The sequence below is a fragment of the Saccopteryx bilineata genome, chromosome 4 (genome assembly GCF_036850765.1).
Source record: "Saccopteryx bilineata isolate mSacBil1 chromosome 4, mSacBil1_pri_phased_curated, whole genome shotgun sequence".
NCBI classification, from domain to species: domain Eukaryota; kingdom Metazoa; phylum Chordata; class Mammalia; order Chiroptera; family Emballonuridae; genus Saccopteryx; species Saccopteryx bilineata.
In genome coordinates, this window is record NC_089493.1 from 261,579,050 (window position 1) to 261,598,387 (window position 19,338).

A 19,338-nucleotide genomic window follows, 5' to 3' on the forward strand; every position below is an offset into this window, starting at 1 on the left:
CAGGTTCTTGGAACGCGATCCGGACTCCACTTTATAGGTGTCCTGTGACCATAATTAAGTTCACTTCCTCATCAGTGATGAGGATGACCACTGCAGCCGAGGATGGCTTGAGATGACATACCAAGGTGGGCCAAGATGTGCTGGGACCTGCCGTGAACTTGTCAGACACCTTGGGTCCAGAATTTGTTGTTACACCATTGCCTGCAAAATGCTGCAGCTCTCACTCTGGCCAGACCTTGTCCTTGCTTGAGGCTACACCAGCATGCTCATGTGTCTACTATGAAAGGAACTCCTGGAGTTCGCACAAAGCGTTGTGAAGGGGTGCACTTCATTCCAGCTCTGCTGGCGGACCTCTGGGGGTCCTCCCATCACCTGCCCCCAAGGCCTTTGTCCGCATCAGCCTCAGGAACAGTGTTTTGGTCCCCCTTGGGTCTGATCCGGAATTTCTGCCATGGGTGGGGGGTTTCCTCTGCTGGCATCACTTTCAGCCACTGCTTATAATAAGCTCGAAAACCATCAATCTTCTCCAAATAGGTGTTTTTCCCTTTGTACTGTAATTGGAAAAGCATGGAAGTCAAGGGTTCAGAGGAGCCACAATTAGAACCACTGCATGCTACCTACAACTAACCCCAAACCACAGCAGCTGGCTCAGGCCTCTTCCAGGTGCTTAAGGGGAGTGGGCACGAAACACCTGAGTATACTATAGTTTAAGTATACTGCAGAAAAGCAAAGTTGCTGTACCATTAGACGGACCCAGATCCTATCTGCTAACAATCCTTCCTTAATGTGTTGTTCTGCTCCTATACCTAGGGATGTCACCCTAGCTAGAATCGCTGGTCCCACCAACTCTGCCTCCATAGTCTGCCGAGCGCCTTCACATTGGCACAGTCACTGTCTCCCTTCTGAGGTCGGTCTCTCATCTGAGCACTGCTGCAATGATCTCTATGGAGAGGTGGCAAAAGGAGGAAACAAGATGTACCAGGCAGATACCAAAAGAAAGCTGGTACAGAAAGACAGGAAAAAAAAAAGGGCAAAAAAGTATCAGAGATAAAGGTCACGTGATGATAAAAGGGTTGATTCAAAAAGACTTAACAATTCTGAACTTACATGTATCTAATGTAGCTTGAAAGTACATAAAGCAAAGCCTTAACAGTCACAAATAGAAGTGTACACTCGTAAGGGAGTATGAATGTATGATTTGAATACAATAAGCTTTAAGTACTTCAGTAGTCTGGGGGCAGCTGACAACCTGAGAAGACCCTTAGTGGGCCCTATACCAGAGTGAAGAGGCAATCTTCTAACTAGGAGATATTTGCAACATGCAACCAACAAGACTAGTACCCAGAATATATAAAAAATAGGAATCAGTAAGACAAGACTAACAACTGCACAGAGGAACCCAGCTATGCCCTCTGCCTGGCACACTCTCCACTAATGCCTCACCAATTCTTACTAAGCCTTCAAAATGGCGCTCAAGCATCACATCTGCACAGCTGCCCTGCCCCCTGCCCTGACCACAGCTGCTCTGGAGGAGCTCAGCCCCGGGTCTGACTCAGTAGACCTAAAATCTGAACCCCAGAGCCTGATATCCTCAGAACCCTTGGGACAGCAGGGAGAGAAAGATTCTGTCACTGCCCTACTGTCACCCCTTTCACTCAACAGTCCGTACTGGTCACAGGCAGTGGTCAGGCACCAGGGGTCCCAGTGAGCGGGCAGACAGGCCCCCACCTCCAGGGGCTTATAATTTTATGAAGGAAAGTCACACATGTGCACATGTCGGTATAAGCTGTGAAACATGAAAAGGAAGAGTGCTGTATGTAATGAGGGAGGCAGCCAGCTGCGTGTCTTCTGAGAAAGAGGCACTGAACCTGAGACCCACAGGATGGGGAGCCAGTTACATGAAAAAGCCAGGGGAGCCTGGTCAAGGCAGAGAGAATGCAAAAAGCCTGAGGCAGGAAACAGGCTGTGATTATCTAGAAAGGACAGAAGTCCAATGGGACTGACAGTGAACAAAGAGGAAGAGTGGCCTGAGATGAAAGCCATGTGGACAAGGACTTGGAAGCTGTGGTCTGAGTCTGGGATTTCTAAGGGGAACCACTGACAGTTTAAAGCAAGGGAATGCCAATCCCAAAAGGCCAGAACCCGGGGTTAGGGTGGCAATGGCTAAGCAGACGATGGGCACATTAGAGTTTGGTGAACACACCCGGTCAAAGGTGGGTGGATACTGGGCTGCAAACTCCAGTTGGCGGATGACCACTTCATTCACCAGGACTCTGTTCTGCCTCATGTCCTGCAGGATGTTGATGAGGTAGGTGTAGTTCAGCTTCTTGATGGCCGCGTTGATGAGGGTGCTATAGATGTGGGTGTTGGGGGTCATCTGGGATTTCTGGAACATCACAAACAAACAATCAGCAAGACGATGGCGATTCTTGGGGCAAAGCCTGCTGGGGCCTGTCCAGCTTGGTGAGTTACCCCACCAGTCATCTGCTCTGCAGACAAGCAACCACAGACAAGAACAGCAGAATCTCACAGCAACAATGGGCTACCCTACCTCCTCCAAAAAGCAGCACAGGTGCCTCACTTTGTGGGTCTATCCCACACGGCTGAGGACCTAACCTTGTCAGTCCTGAATACCTCGGCGACAATGTTGCTCTCAGAGAGCACAAGACTCAGGCGGTAAACTATGGGCAGGAGACCATCTCCTCAGTTCTTGGGTGTGGATTTATAGCACTCCCTGCTGGCCCCCAAGACTTTCGGTACATCCCTGCTCTAGTCTACCCGCTATCCCTCCAGAATGTTGAAGCCAAGACCTGTCCCCCACCTCAATCTCACTGCACTACCACCACCTCCAAGATTCTACCATCCCTGCTCTCAATGCCCATTCCTATGGCAGCTCTACAAGGTCTACTTTCTCCCAAATCTGGCCAATGATCATTCTACACTTGAAGCCAGAATGACCCCACTTTCCCTGCCCCCCAACACACAATTTATCCTGTCTGAGTGCAGAGGCCTTGGGGTATTTAGGAGGACCCCAATACCTTCCACTAGATTTCTTCCTGAGCACCCCTAGAGTGTTCCTCAGCTCCATGGGCCTGCTCACCTTCATGTCTGCCAGCAGCTGCAGACCGTCCTCTGGCCTGTGGCACCCAATGGCCAAATTACAGAATGTCTGGAGGTTGGGGACGATTCCCCTCTTTGCAAGGACTGGCAGCAGCGCCTGTGCAAAAAGACATGGCATCGCCATAAGCTGAAAGCCAGCTCTGACAAGAGCTTTGTCTGTCCAAGCCCTTGGCTGGACACCGGAGACCCCAGGGGCACAGCTCTGCTGGCCACATGGAGCACTGGCCTCAACCAGCATTCCAGGGCCCAGGGTCCTGTCCAGCCTGATCCCCAGAATTCAGCTGCTCTGTAAGTAGACCTTGCCTGTCTCCAACATGCTGCCCTTCATACTCCTTTTCCTCTCTACTCCTCTGTTGGCCATCCATCCCTGCACTGGGGCCTTCAGTGTCAGCGGAGCACCAGGGGCCTTAGGGGCTCATGATCCTGCAGTCCCGGGTGAGAGACACTGACAACAGTGGTAAGTGCTGGCTGAGGAGCCGGGCAGGAGGTGAGGAGGTGAGGAGGTGAGGAAGAGCACAGAGAACACCTGCTCAGCCTGGCTGGGTCAGGGCGGGTCCCAGGGAGGTGCTCCATCATACTTAGCTTATCTAGAAATAGGTACGTTCTGCACTGTGGGCCTGCAGGCAGAGGCTGTGTCTTTGTCATCTCTGATGTTCACAAGTGCCCAGGTTAGTGTTCTCACAAAAGCAACATGCTGGAACATGTTGTATGAATGGACAAAATCTTGTGAGGGCCCAATGTCCCCATCTACGAAGTGGGGAAAGCCACATACCAGCAATGCCTCTTGTAGGTCAGTAAAGAAACAAACAGATGTGCAGTTCTTAGAACAGCAACTAGCACAGAGTAAGTGTGACATTATTGATGTAGGGGTGGCTGAAGAGTGGCATACTCAGGAGCCACCAGCCTGTCAGGCCACATGTCCCCATGGCCCTTGGTGCCCCTTGTCAGTGTAAGGATGTTTGGGGTCTGCCTCCCACCAGCCCGGGAGCTCCCTGCGGAGGGCAGGGAGGCTGCTTGATTCCCAGCTTTTCCCCGGAACCCAGGCCCAGAACAGGGGGCCTGGGCAGTCGGCCCACCGACTGTGGAAATGAAAGACACACCTGGCAGGGAGCCAGGTCCCACCATCAGAGGGCAGAGGAAAGAAGGGCACGGAGGGCTCAGCCCAGAGCCCGGGGCCCTCCTGCACACTCACCTTCGCTCCCTCCAGGTCGCCTAGCTTGCTCTTCCTCCGCATCAGAGTGTTGAAGAATGTCACATCGGCCTCCACCTGGTGCACGTCCAGGACGGTCAGCAGCGAGGATTCTGCAGGGCTGCCAGGCTCTACCACCTCAGCCAGCAGTGTGAGGGTCTTGATGTCAGGCCGGAGACCATGCTCTGCCATTTGGGCCAGGAAGCCTTCCAGGCCCCCCATCAAGGCCAGCCTGTCAGCTGGGGTGGTCACGGTCCCAAAGGAGACCACAGTTGGGGGGACCACCGCCATAGTCAAGAGGTTGGCCTCCAGCCCCCTGGGAGGTAGCTCTGAGGCCACAGAGGCAAGAGCCACACTGTGGTCAGAGTCCACCTTGGTGTCCACCTCAGGCTGGGCCTTGCTGCAGACTCTGGCCTCCTGAGGCTCTGGAGCCCTCTCAAGTGCCTGAGAAGGTTCCAAAAACAGCTGCCTCTCCAGGGTCTCCACATGCAACCTGGCTGACACGCTGTCGACTGTCCCCGCTTGGGCTTTCCTCCTTGCCTTCCGCCCCCCTGCCGGAAGCTGGAGCCGCGCCATCTCTTCCCTCGGCCTCAGGAGCAGTGCTGAGGCCACTTCCGGGTCCCCCAGGCCACAGTCCCGTGCTGCCCCCAACAGTAAGTTGTAGCCATCCTGACTCGGCTGGAGCCCCAGACTCAGCATCTGCCTCCATACCTGCCAGGAAGAAACAAGCCTCAGCCCATGCTCCCGCTCAGGAGGGAGCAGGCACTGAGAGCCAGCCACCAGCTGGCAAACTCAGTGTGCCCGAAGGACCCAGAGAGCAGCTGACTCCACACTAGGCTCTCGTAGCTAAGAATCCTAAAAACCTAGGCCCTCTATTGGAAACTTCAGGGAACACTACTCCTTTACTCCCTTTAGCTCACCCTAGAAGTGGTCCCTCAGTTTCATCCATCTGCCTCTGTTGGGGCCCCTGTACTAGGGACCAGGCTTTGTTCTATGTCTCTGCCCACCTCTGTACTCCCCTGGGGATGGATGGCCAAAGAGGCCAGCTTCTGGAAGAGTCTAGGCCAACTTGAGGATTGGATTCAGCTGCACTCTCGAGTGCCTACTGTGCGCCCTGACCTGGGCAGCCTTCTCACCCTTGGGACACAGGCACGTGTGGGTCAAGGGGGACAGCCAAGCTGGGAGCCGAGGTGCCCAGTGTCCTCACGAGACGAGATCATTTTCTTCCCACAGCAGAGTGTCCAGTATGCTCTGTGTTCTCCAAAAAGGTCTTCTCTGATCATTTCTGGGTAACTAATGCCACATGGGCTCAAGGTAACACTTGCTCATTTGTCTCTGTAGTCAACAGAAGGCCATACTCAGTGGGCCGAGAGCTCTGACTTCCTGTCCTCATCAGGGACCAGTGTGCAGATGAGGCAGGGGCTGGTCAGGCCCAGGTGGGCACACCTAGCAAGAAGGCTGCTATCCCTCAGACAGGGTCTTGAGGACCTCTTGGGAGAACACTGACAGAACTGAGTTTTAGCAGGGACACAGACTCTATCCCATGGTGGCAGGGATTCTTTTTTTTACTTTAAAGTTTTTTTATTATTCTTATTCATTTTAGAGAAGAGAGAGAGAGAAGGGGGAGGACCAGGAAGCATCAACTCCCATATGTGCCTTGATAAGCCCGAGGTTTAGAACCGGTGACCTCAGTGTTCCAGGTCTATCCACTGCGCCAACACAGGTCAGGCAAGGGATTCTGATGCTAAAGTCAGACAAATCTCAGTTCAAATCCCAGCTCCACTGCTTAGTGGCTGTGGGACAATAGGCAAGTTACTTAACCTCTGGGAGGCTGTTTCCTTATCTGGAGACTAATAGTGGCTAACTCAAGCAGTTTACTAAGTACAAGACACTGTGCATAGCTGCTAGAATTACAGATTGTTTCTAACTAGAACAGATCTAGGCCAAGGAGAGAGTAAGAACTAGGAGCTGGCTGGTTTTACTATAAAGCTTGCTGATGGCCAGAGTACGGCCGGTCGCCACTCCTTCCAGCTAGTCTGCATAGGAGAGGCAAACACTTGGTCCAGGGCTGTCCCAGAAAGCCGGGGCTTAAGCTCTGTGCAGACCAACTACCTGGGGATCCTGTTGAAATGCCGATCTGGATGCGGGAGGGGGGCTCTGAGACCCTGGCAAGTCCAAGGCGAGGCTGGTGCTGCTGCATTTTGGGCTATTATTGAAATAGGAGGGCTCTAAGTGAGCTGTGGGTCCTTCCTCTACTCTGAGGAGCTAAGAGAACAGCTGTGGTACGACTGTTAGTCCTGCCTACCCACATGATGAGTGGATTTATTCCTGGGAATAGAAAGTGGGATTAGAGCAGCACATCTCAACTTTGATGTCTCTGAGACTCTCAGGACCACATACACCTCCTGAGGATCCCCTACAGAGACACTGACAAGGGGCGAGGGCCACTGTGGGGGATGGATGAGCCAGTAGTCCAGGTGGATGTGCTGCAGGCATTCAGAGACCATAAACTCAGCTCACAGAAGGCTGCTGAGCATAGGAGAGCAGGGGCTGGCTGTGCCCTCAGTCTCAGGGCAGCCATGCTGCCACTGCCTCCGAGGGCTGCCTCTCCCTGCCATCTGTAAAATGAGATGGAGTGGGGAAGCACTGTGTTCTGGAAGACCAAAGTATAGCAAATATAAAAACATCCAGCCGCCTGACCAGGCGGTGGCGCAGTGGCTAGAGCATCGGACTGGGATGCGGAGGACACAGGTTCGAGACTCCAAGGTCACCAGCTTGAGCGCAGGCTCATCTGGTTTGAGCAAAGCTCACCAGCTTGGACCCAAGGTCACTGGATCGAGCAAGGGGTTACTCGGTCTGCTGAAGGCCCACAGTCAAGGCACATGTGAGAAAGCAATGAACAACTAAGGTGCTGCAACAAAAAATTGATCATTGATGCTTCTCATTTCTCTCCATTCCTGTCTGTCTGTCCCTGTCTGTCCCTCTCTCTGACTCTTTCTCTGTCTCTGTAAAAACAAACAAACAAACAAAACACCCAGCCAAGGGCAGTAGCAGGAGCTCAAGAAACGCACAAGGTCAGAGCATCATCTCAATATGCCAAAAGTGTGGTTTCAGTTGCCAGTCAGGACACATACAAGCATCAACCAGAGAATGCATAAATATGTGGGAAAACAAATAGATGGTTCTCATTCTCTCTCTAAAAACCTATCAATCAATCAGATAAATGCACACAGGATGACTGTACCACACACAGGAGCAGGGGGCGGGGTGGGGAGGGGGTGCGGCAGGACAGGCAGGAAGGCACAGCCAGGGGGACGGACCTGTAAGGCATACCGGAAGCCTGTCTTCTTGTCCTGGATGCAGCCCATGAGCAGGTAACTGAAGGTCTCCTCCGTGACCGCATGCCCTTTATGAACGATTTCCTGGGAGAGGGAATGAGGAGGCCCCACTGGAGAGGAAATGAGAAGCCCAGCCCACCCCATGGGGCTGACTCAGGGCAGACGTTCCGGAGGCAGGCCCAGGTTTGCACACTGTGAAGAGGTGAGGCCCGACTCTGGCTCAGAGACCAGCTCAGAATAGCTCCTGAGCGGAGCTGTCCCACTGCTGCCCGCACTTCCTCCCAGGCCTGCCTTCCAGCAGCTCCTGTCACTTCTGTGCAGCCCCTGCACTTGAAACTCGGGGATTGCAGAGCCGGCATCAAGTCCTAGCCTCACCCCTGGCCGGCTGTGGGAATGTGAGCAAGGCTCCCGGGCCCAGTTTCCTTAGTTGTGAAGCAGGACCACAGGCAGGATTTGCCTTTGAGAACCTTTGGAACAACCACACGAAATGGCCGTGACTGCACAGAGCAAGTGCTGCAGGCCCTAGTTACCACTAGTCTCTCTCAGCCAGTCAGAGTGGCTGAGACACTTCCACCTCTCCGCACCTACGGGTCGCCCCCTCCAGCCCCTCTTCCGTTGTCTCTCCTCTCACACCGGTGCTCCCACCCCTCTGCTGCCACTTTCCTGCCACCCCGTCACCAACCCTTCCTCCTCAGTGAGGTTTTAGTCTGTGCGCTCTCTCCTGCACAATCACAACTATCTTAACTGGTTCCTTCCCCCACCAGCCAAAGTGACCTGCCTAATACACCAATCTGACATCTCTCCTCAGGCCCCACTTCTTCCAGAAGCTGCAGGTGTTGGCCTCACCTTCAGCACCCTCTGGAGAGATATGTCCCTCACAGGGAGGTCTCCAGGCTGAAGGCCCCATGATCCTGCCTCTCCGGCAGGACAGGCCCACTCAAAGTGACCAACCCAGGAACTGACCAAAGGCTGCTCCGAACCACATGGTGCCTGGACAGTCCACCAGGTCCTCTCTCCTGGGATGGGCAGGTGGGACCTTGCTACGTACGGTAAGGAAAAGCGTCGGTCAGTGATGGAAGGAGACAGAAAGCAGTCGAGTCACTCTGGAGAGAGGGCAAGAACAGAGTGCGAGGTGCCTGGGAGAAGAGCACGAGGACAAGGCTGCCGAGGGCACGCCGAGCCCTGACACTTCCCCGGCTGTCCTGAGGTTTGCTTGTGGTGACTCAGCGCCTTCCCTCTCCCCAGAAAGCCTGTGTGTTAACTCAAATGTGACTCACCTCCTTGCAACCTGAGTCAACAGGACCACCACCCCACTCATGGTACTCCCTGCTCAAACCCCTTCCTGGTCTCCTTTGCAAACGGAGTAAAAAGCCTACGGGGCTGCTGAAGAGCACAAGACGCTACAGCAAAGCCCTCATGCAGACAGGCCCACGTTCAGCGCTCCCAGGTCTCCACTCATCCGTTTCCCTCGAACCCAACATACCACATGGCTGGACTCTACAACTTCCTGGATACCAGGATTTGGGCTCCTACTGCTCCTTCTATGCAGGAGGCCCTCCCTGGTGAGCAAACTCATCTTTAGCACTGTGAGGACTCTCTCCTCCGTGGCATCGCCGAGTCCCACACAGATGGACACAGCACACAGCAGTTTACACAACCCACTGTTTTCGTGGAGTTAGGGGTCAGTCTGTCAGCAAAGCCTCTGAGCCCCACATAGGTCCTGTCTCATTGGTACCTGAACCTTCCTGTGTGAGGGACACAGATGGCCCTTCCTGTGTGAGAGAAGCAGCCTTACACCTGCTACATGGGACAGGTCCTGGGTGGGAGGCAGAAAGCAATGGCATCCCTACCTTGAAGACATCAAGGCACATCCTGAGGTCTGCACACTTAGCAGCCATCTTCAGCAGGGCATGGTATGTTTTCAAGTTGAGCTGGAAGTTTCTGGCCTGGAGCTGCTGCCGTAACTTCAGGGCACTCTGTAGAGCAGAGTCCTTCCAGGGGGACTCAGCACAGACATTGAACAGGGCTGTATAGGTGGCATCGGAGGGCTCCAGGTCCCGCTTTTTCATCTGTGGAGATGGGGAGAAACTTGGAGGTGGCTCCAGGATCACCTGGACACACAGGTGATGGACACACAGCCATCCCAAGAAAGCAAGAGGACTCTGTAACTGCATTAAACAGGCCTGGGAGCAGGGTCTACAGTAAGGTAGAGCTGAGTGACACATCGGAGCTTGGCTTTCCAAGCCCAACTCAGCCAGAGGGACTCTGAAAACTGACCCCGCACCCCAGTTGCACCGAACCCAGGGCACTCATCAGCTCACCCTGAGCCAAGGTGCTTCAAGCAGGCTCTTCCTGATGCTCTCATCCTCTGCTCAGTCAGGCTGCCCTGGCTGTTAAGGGGCAAGGGGCAGTTCTGGTCTGGGCAAGGGTGGGTGATAGCAATCAAAGCCCAGCTCCAATGTTTTCGAACTGAAAGGTAGTAGGCAAGTTAGCTCCCCATTTAAAAAAAAAAACAGGAATGAGCCTGACCAGGTGGTGGCACAGTGGATAGTGTTGGACTGGGATGCAGAGGACCCGGGTTCGAGGCCCCGAGGTCGCCAGCTTGAGTGCGGGCTCATCTGGTTTGAGGAAAAGCCCACCAGCTTGAACCCAAGGTCGCTGGCTCCAGCAGGGGGTTACTCGATCTGCTGAAGGCCCGCGGTCAAGGCACATGTGAGAAAGCAATCAATGAACAACTAAGGTGTCGCAATGAAAAACTGATGATTGATGCTTCTCATCTCTCTCCATTCCTGTCTGTCCCTCTCTCTGACTCACTGTCTCTGTAAAAATAAATAAATAAATAAATAAACCCAGGAATGATACAGTCACCTTGAAAGACTGTTGAAAGTACTGGGTAGGAGAGGGGCCCCCAGACCAGGAGCAGCCAGAAGCATATAACTGCAACACACAGTTCAGGGCCCCTCACCCTGCAAAATCACAAACCCCACGCTGAGCCAACACTGTACTTATCAAGCCCTCCGGGACTGAGCTCCTGGTAAAGCCAAGTGCTCACTGTTTCCCAGAGCAGGGCCATCTGACCAAGGGCAGGCAAAAAGCTGCTAGAGAAGAGGGTGAAGAGTCCTGGACAGGCCATTTTGGGCTCAAATCCCAACGCCAGGGGTAACCTTGGACAAGGTACTTCATCTCTCCAGGCCTCAATTTCCTCATCCAAAAAATGAAGACGGTGATCCTGACTGTGAGGATGATGGACACTCTGTATGTATTCACACGTTCGACAGAGGTGTGCTAAGGACTTACTACAAGTCAGGCATTGGCTACCTGTAGTTATGAGGACCGATAGAACCCATCCCAGAGCCTACATTCTAGAGGGTGAGACACACAGCAATCAAGTAAGTAACCCAACTGTAGTAAGTGCTGTGAAGGACACCCACAGAACAGAAACTAGAAAAGGAAAAATAATACCTTCATGGTGGAGAAACCTGGCAAATGCCACTTAACCAAGTGACCAAAGTAAATGTCACCTGTGATAAGTCACACTGATATTGTGAAGCCCTTATATAAAGGCACTTCACCTCTGTGATATTCTTTCCTCAAACCTATAACCCCAGTCTCACCATGAGAATGTACAAATCTACAAAACTCCTGACCAGTACTACTCAAAACTGCCAAGGTCTGAAAAACACTGAATCTCAGAAAGTGTCACAGAGTAGAGGGGCAGGATGGGCACCTGGACTGGATACAGGAAGAGAAAGGAGGTGTCAGAGGAGAACTGGCGAAATTCAAATAGTCTGGAGTTCCGTTAACAGTAATAAACAGTGGTTTCTTAGTTTTGACAAATGTACCATCATAACATGAGACATTAACATAGGAGGCTGGGGATAGATAGGAGTATTTGGGAACTTTCTATACTATCCTTTCCTATAAATCTAAAATTACCCTAAAATAAAAAGTTTATTGGGAAAAGAAGCAGCGAAGTAATAGAAAATAACTAAGGTTAAATTGAGTGTCCTGGGCTTCTCTGAGGTGACATGTGGGAAGTCAGTTAAGGATCTTCCAAATGTAAGAAAGTACTGCTAAGGACTCTTAACCAAGAGCCACAATAAGTGTGTCACCACCGTCCCCAAACCCCTTCACTTAACTCCTGAAGGTTTTTCTGCTGGCTAGGTTATCAGGGCAGCCTCTTTTTTATGCCACGACATCTAACTGGGTCTTTTAAAACAGTGTTTTTCAACCACTGGTCCGTAGAATGGTCAGCCAGAAATTTCATGCTGGTCCTCAATAGAGTTAACCACCCTGATATTGTATGAAAATTACAGACTCAACGACCTTAGTCGAATTCGCTTATGTTCAGGGTGATTTCTGCCTTAATGGTCCCCAAAATAATTCTATTTTCACTGGTCCGCAACTTTAAAAAGATTGGAAATGACTGTTTTATTTTTTTATTTTTTATTTTTATTTATTTATTTATTTATTCATTTTTAGAAAGGAGAGAGAGAGGGGAGAGAGACAGAGAGAGAAGGGGGGGAGGAGCAGGAAGCATCAACTCCCATATGTGCCTTGACCAGGCAAGCCCAGGGTTTTGAACCGGCGGCCTCAGCATTTCCAGGTCGACGCTTTACCCACTGCGCCACCACAGGTCAGGCGGAAATGACTGTTTTAAAGAATATGTTACTTTATCATTTGTACAATATCCCCCCCTTGCTTTTAGCTAGAGATTATCAGGCCTGGAGTAGGAGTGTCCCAAATGATAAGACTAAGGCTCCCAAGAATCCTTGCCGGCCGAAGGAAAGGATGTCCTAGCTTCTGGCTGCAAGAGATGATGGGATCACTTCGACTAGGGTCCACAGCTCTTTTCTGACTCACAAAGAAAAAAATAGCTTCTTGAAGCCTCTGAGCATAACAAATATGACATGACCCAGAGGTGGGTGAACGTAAAGTAAAACCATCTTCCAAGAGGAATAGAAACCCTTTTCCAAAGGACCAACTTTGGAAGAAAGGTGCACGTGTGTACATGTATGTGGGGAAAGGACAGGGATGAGAGAAAACATATATAAACTTGGAACAGAAGTGGAAAAAAGGGATGGGCCTTGGCCGGTTGGCTCAGTGGTAGAGCGTCAGCCTGGCGTGCAGGAGTCCCAGGTTCGATTCCTGGCCAGGACACACAGGAGAAGCGCCCATCTGCTTCTCCACCTCTCCCCCTCTCCTTCCTCTCTGTCTCTCTCTTCCCCTCCTGCAGCCAAGGCTCCATTGGAGCAAAGTTGGCCCAGGCGCTGAGGATGGCTCTATGGCCTCTGCCTCAGGCGCTAGAATGGCTCTGGTTGCAACAGAGCAACACCCCAGATGGGCAGAGCATCGCCCCCTGGTGGGCATGCCGGGTGGATCCCGTTCGGGCGCATGCAGGAGTCTGTCTGACTGCCTCCACGTTTCCAGCTTCAGAAAAATACAAAAAAAAAGGGGGGGGGGAATGGGTAGGGCCTGCCATGGTCTAGGCAGATGCTGGAGGGCTTCCCATGTCATCTCATGTAATTATCCAAGATCACCCTCATTTTACAGATAAAACTGAGGCCGGAAAGGTTAAATCATCTGCCCAGAGTCATGTTCTAGCAGGTGAAACATTCAGGATTGGCAGACCCCCAGCTCTTTCCCATCCCAAACCCATGCTCCCCTGCCACCCCTCTGGCCCCACTCACGTCATTGTAGAGCCTGAAGGCCTTCTTCAGGTAGCCGGCCCGCCCACAGCCCCCAATCAGCACCGTGTAGTTGCACTCAAGGGGCTGGAGTCGCTCCTCTTTCAGCATCTGCCTCTCGAACAGGTCCAGGGCCTCAGCCAGCTGGGGAGGAAGGAGGAAACCATGGAGGGAACTCAGGGTGGCCTCAGAGACCCTCAGCAGAGAGAGGAAGTTTGAGATTGAAGGACTCTCCCTGAGCCCATGGCCAGACTGGCCCGGGAGCCAAACATCCACTCTGGTCCCTGTGCTTTGCAGCATGGGAGCTTTGCGGTAGCCAGGAAGGAAAGTCCACTGGACTCCCACCACCTCTAGTCTCAAGCCCACTGCCATGACCTCCTCCCTTCCAGCCAGTGTGAACTCCTTGAGGAAATGGGCCAAAGGTGTCTTGGCATCTCTGTGGGCCTAGTGTGGAGCCAGGCCCTAAGGAGGTGACGTGTGGGAAGTCCACAGAAAAGGTTAATTCAGTGAGTCTCAGGACCCATCTTGCCCTTGTTTCCTTGGTGACCCCATCCATAGTGCCTGTCCCCTGGATCTGAGCTGGATGAGAGGCTAGGTTCTGGTCATCTGCGGGCAGGCTTAGAGCCACTGTACTACACCATCACAGGGGCCATTCACAACAACAGCCTCCTGAGACGGTACAGGACGGCAGCACTGGGTGACTAGCTTCCTCCAATTGCAAACTCCCACTGCCTGAAGTTGTCTTTGCCCCCTCCCCACCCCTAAACCATTCCCCTTTAAATCCTTGGTTCACTCCCTTACTACTTATTTTTTCATCCAGTCAACCAGTTGTTAGTGAGTCCTACTATAAACAGGCAAGATTGTTTGCTGCCGATACAGCTAAAAACAAGAGGGAGCTCCCTCATGGACCTCATTTTCTAGTTTAGAAAGACAACCATCAAATGAGATAACTAAGAAAAATATATAGTATATCAAGTAGTGGTAAGAGCTATGAACAAAAATGAAGTAGTAAGTACCAGAACAAGGGTGTGGAAGATTCACTTTTAGATAGCCAAGCAGGGCCTCAGAAGGTTAACAGGTAAAGATCTGAAGGTGCCTCATGGCTATCTGAGGGAACAGCCAGAGCAAAGGTCCTGAGGCAGGAATATGGCTAGCTAGAGAGGAGGCTGGGGTGGCTACAGCAGGGGAGGGGGCATGGAGGAGTGGTGGTGGCAGATCTTACAGGCTTCTTAAGCCATTGTAAGGACTTTGCTTCTCTTTATTTCTCAACTTTTTATTATGACTACTTTCTAAAATATCCAAAAGTAGAGAGAACAGGTTAACCTTAATGATTATTAATGTTTGGCAACTCTTGTTTCATCTATACCCTGCACTCCCCCTCTAAACACAATTTTTTAAAGCAAATTCCAAACATCCTATTATTTCACTTATAAAATCTTCAGTACACACCTCTAAGAAAATTTTAAACATAAATGAAATGTCGCCCTGGCCGGTTGGCTCAGCGGTTGAGCGTCGGCCTAGCGTGCGGAGGACCCGGGTTCGATTCCCAGCCAGGGCACACAGGAGAAGCGCCCATTTGCTTCTCCACCCCTCCGCCACGCTTTCCTCTCTGTCTCTCTCTTCCCCTCCCGCAGCCAAGGCTCCATTGGAGCAAAGATGGCCCGGGCGCTGGGGATGGCTCTGTGGCCTCTGCCCCAGGCGCTAGAGTGGCTCTGGTCGCAACATGGCGACGCCCAGGATGGGCAGAGCATCGCCCCCTGGTGGGCAGAGCGTCGCCCCTGGTGGGCGTGCCGGGTGGATCCCGGTCGGGCGCATGCGGGAGTCTGTCTGTCTCTCCCTGTTTCCAGCTTCAGAAAAATGGGAAAAAAATAAATAAATAAATAAATGAAATGTCATTATCAATACCTAAGGAAACCAACATCTTCAACGTCACTGAATACATTAGGAGTTTTGGAGAGAGAAGTAATACTATTTGCTTTCTGCTTTAACAAGATGGCTTTGTGCTGTGAGCCAACATCCAAGCAGGAGGTGGCAAGAGTGGCACGGAGCCCTGTGACAAGTGTAATAACTGGGGGGGGGGGGGGGGCAAGGAGAAGGCTAGGCCTGGGTATCCAGCAGTGGGGCTGTGAGAACTCCTAGCACTGGCGACGTTCTAAAGTCAGAGTTGGTGAGGGAAGAAGTCGGGAATGACCTGAAGGCATGGCATCTGGCCTGAGCAGATGGAACAATGGGGCTGCCATCCAGTGAGGTGGGGAGAAAGGGTATGGAAAACAGGGGTTGGGAACAAAAATTTCAGGTCAATGTGGGTAAGCGTAAGGGAGACGGTGAGAAGGTAGTGGACACACAGATCGGGACTCCACAGGAAGGCCAGGGTGGTGATACGAATATGAGAGCTGCAGTGAAGAGGGGCCACTGCAAGCCAGGGGGCTGGCAAGTCAGCTGGCATAGCACGCAGGGTGAGTGAAGACAGAGGAGTGAGCCCTGAGCACCTGTGGAGACTGAGAAGGTGGGGTGGCCCCTCACAAGCTACTGAGCTGCCAGCGACACAGGAGCAACAGAATCGAAAGGTTCCCTCACCTTTCCTTCCTTGATCAGGTGTTTGCATCGAAAGAAGTACCAGTACGGGGTATTTCTCCGGCCCTGCCATGCTTTGGGCTCTAGCTCCCATTCCTCATTTTCTTCACCTTGTTCCCTGAGCCGGAGGTTATAAAACTGGGCTGTCGATTTGCGGAACATTTTCCGGGAGGAGTATTTATTGGAGAAAGTCCCAAAGTTCTCTTCCTCTTCATCCTCCTGAGTGGCCATGGGACTGCGCTGGCTCAGCTCAGAGCTGAGGCTATGTGTGTTCTTCTGGCTCCCCTGACCGAGGGGCAGCTGAGAGAGGGAGCTGCAGAAGGCGGCTGGTTTGGGCCCAGTCAGCCCCACAGCCCTCAGCCATGCAGGGCCCTCCCTACCTCCTGCCCTCCCGAGGCGGAGAGGTTCAAGGTGTTGGAGGATGGACAGTCCCAGGGGACGGGGACTGGAGAAGAGCCGGGCAAGTCTCACCAGGTCCATCTCTCGCTTTTATCTCCAGGGCCTGGAATAGGTCAGAGAAATAATAAAGTCAACTCGAGTTCATGGTCCAAAAAGGCAGAGAGAAGGCAGAGAAGTGGTTATAAGCATGAGCCCTGAGGTTAGGAAACCTAGGTTCTGACTTTAGCTCTGCCAAACAACCATCCATGAGTCCCTGGGCATTCACTGCCCTGGCCTCAGTTTCCTCATCTATAAACTGGGGTTGATTATAACATCGCCCACATAGCACTGTAGCAATGATTGAATGAGACGTCAGATATATATAGCGTGCAGCACAGCACTGGCACAGTAAGCACCCAACAGATACAAGCTAGTGATGTTATCAAGCCATGATCGAAGAGCATGGGTGTTGAGCCTAACCTATGGTGGCACAGTGGTTAAAGGGTCGAACTGGAACGCTGAGGTTGCCGGTTCAAAACCCCTGGCTTGCCTGGTCAAGGCACATATGGGAGTTGAAGCTTCTTGCTTCTCCCCCTGTCAATCTCTCTCTCTCTCTCTCTCTCTCTCTCTTCCTCCCTCTCACTCTCTCTTCCCCTCCGCCCTCTCTAAAATGAATAAATTTTTAAAAATAAAATAAATAAATAATAAGAGCATGGATGTTGAAATGAGAGCCGAGTTTGAGACCTGACCAGAGCTGTGTGACCGTGACCATTACTGAACCTTCCTGTGCCTGCTTCTTCAGCTATAAGATGAGGAAAATCCCACTCACCTCACCACAAGCTTACAAGGATTAAATGAGATTTTTTAGCATAATGCCTAGCATTTAACAGGTGTTCAAAAATTGCAGCTATTATCATTTATTATTAATAGGAAAAAAAAATGGCATTTTGGGTCTCTCTTCAGGAAAGGTAATTCAAGCACTTTTTTTCTGCAAAAAGTTGTGGACAAATGGGCTAGACCTGTGACCTGTGTTATCCCATCCAGTAGCTCCTCGCCACAGATGGCTACTGAGCTCACGAAGCGTGCCTAAGCTGAGTGGAGATGAGCTGTAAGTATAAAATACATGCCCTGGCTGGGTAGCTCAGCTGGTTAAAGCATCCTTCCAATAAGCCAAGGTTGCAGGTTCGATCACCCATCAGGGCACTTGTAAAAGTATCAACCAATGAATGCATAGTAGTAGAACAACAAATCAATGTTTCTCTCTCTCTCTTTCCCCCTCTCTCTAAAATCAATAAATAAAATATACTGCTCACAAAAATTAGGGGATTTTTAATTGCTTCATATTCATTTTGAAATATGCCCTAATTTTTGTGAGCAGTATGTTTTAAGGCCTAGTTACCCCAGATGACCGTTGGAAAGACCTCAGAGGTGATGGCAGATTGAACACATTAATAACTGAGGCCCAGGGAGAGCAGTGACTTGCTGGGGGCCAGACTGGTCAGTTGTGGAACTGGGCTGACTCTGAAACCAGGTCAAGGGCACCTTCTATTAAGTGCAAAGGACCTTTACCATTCTGTGTCTTGTGAAGTCTGCAACATAATGTGAGCACATACATAATTTAAAATTTTCAAGTAGCCACATTAAAGTGATTATCTGCATTAAATGAAACACACAGATTATAAAAAAATTGAGATAGGTATCACGGTTTTTAAAAACAAACATGCTATAATACTATATATGCTTCTTTTCAACACACTAAATAACAAGATTTTGTCATGTCAAAGAGTGATGAGTAGAAATGATAGCCTATAATATACTGCTCACAAAAATTGAAATATTTCAAAATGAATATGAAGCGATAAAAAAAAGCATTTGATTTTTTTTTTTTTTTTTTATTAAACAAGAACATCAGCCTGACCAAGCGGTAGCGCAGTGGATAGAGTGTCAGACTAGGATGCGGAGGACCAGGTTCGAGACCCTGAGGTCACCAGCTAGAGTGCGATCTCATCTGGTTTGAGCAAAAGCTCACGAGCTTGGACCAGGTCGCTGGCTCGAGCAAGGGGTTACTCAGTCTGCTGGAGGCCCGCGGTCAAGGCATAAATGAGAAAGCAATCAATGAACAACTAAGGTGTCGCAATGAAAAACTGATGATTGATGCTTCTCATCTCTCTCCGTTCCTGTCTGTCCCTATCTATCCCTCTCTCTGACTCTCTCTGTTTCTCTCTGTTAAAAAAACAAAACAAAACAAAAAAAAACATCAGAAAAGCAAACAAGCCAAAGAAAGTTGTTTGGTTATGCAAATGAGATGCAAAACCAACTTTTATTTCATTGGTGAAAATGCAAAGGCTGAAAGTACTGGAGTTATCTGCACGTTCCCTGATCCCCTAATTTTTGTGAGTAGTGTAGTTGTAGATACGCATTTACACTCATCCCCATTTGAAAACGCGACTTAGCTTAGGGCACAGCTAACACTACTCGTCAGTCATGGAAGGAAATGCTCAATTTCACACGGAGACAATAAAGGTGTAATTTTATTCTACCCAAGTTCACTAACCTGCCCAGGCTAATAACTCCTGAATTCAGAGATACACTGCCTCAGTCTCCCCTCGGAGGATCCGCCTCTCCCCCAGGGCCTCAGCCTAACCCGCCCGTCCACACTAACCTTTAGAGCCCCGGTTTTCTCACCGCACGCCCCTGGCTCGGCCGTGGCTGCGACACACGCTGCTCCTCCGGCCAATCCGGATTCCGGGCTCCTGAGAGGGTCAAATAGGAATTCACTTGAGTCCAGCCCAGTGAACACGGGCCCGGGGCCGGCGTCCCTGCCTCTTGCCTCGCCACGCCGCACACCCAGCTCGCCTTCAGCTCCACCCTCCCCCAGCACACCCTAGCGGACTTCGCGCAGGCGCACTCGGTGCCGCGAACTCCGGGCGCGTGCTTACAAGGTTAGACGGATATTCGATTGGCAGCTAGCCAGGCCTAGCGGAGCGGCCCGTACTGCGCGCTCGATTGGTCGAGTCTGAACAGGCAAAGGGCCGGCGCGGGCTCCGGGAGC

General features: G+C 51.3%; 1 protein-coding gene across 2 annotated transcripts; it reads right to left on the reverse strand.

Annotated features, from left to right (window-relative positions):
- Positions 1 to 100: 100 nt before the first annotated feature.
- Positions 101 to 19,165, reverse strand: PTCD1 (pentatricopeptide repeat domain 1). Of its 2 annotated transcripts, none has more exons than XM_066274270.1 (9): positions 18,972 to 19,165; positions 15,912 to 16,410; positions 13,338 to 13,478; positions 9,498 to 9,716; positions 7,630 to 7,731; positions 4,313 to 5,020; positions 3,101 to 3,217; positions 2,204 to 2,386; positions 101 to 551 (listed from the first exon to the last, which is right to left on the reverse strand). In XM_066274270.1, exons 2-9 carry the CDS (start codon positions 16,386 to 16,388, stop codon positions 369 to 371), a joined length of 2,130 nt encoding a protein of 709 aa, XP_066130367.1. In that variant the 5' UTR covers positions 16,389 to 16,410; positions 18,972 to 19,165; the 3' UTR covers positions 101 to 368. The 2 variants fall into 2 exon arrangements, with proteins under 2 accessions (XP_066130367.1, XP_066130366.1); XM_066274269.1 differs by having other exon boundaries at positions 18,949 to 19,165.
- Between the last annotated feature and the right edge of the window lie 173 nt (positions 19,166 to 19,338).

Coding starts and splice junctions, on each gene's coding strand:
- PTCD1 (XM_066274270.1), bottom strand. CDS start 16,388: ATGGACCTGGTGAGACTTGCCCGGCTCTTCTCCAGTCCCCGTCCCCTG. Junction 13,479..15,911: donor ACCTGATCAAGGAAGGAAAG/GTGAGGGAACCT, acceptor CTTCCTCCCCAG/CTGGCTGAGGCCCTGGACCT. Junction 9,717..13,337: donor CCTTCAGGCTCTACAATGAC/GTGAGTGGGGCC, acceptor CCATCTCCACAG/ATGAAAAAGCGGGACCTGGA.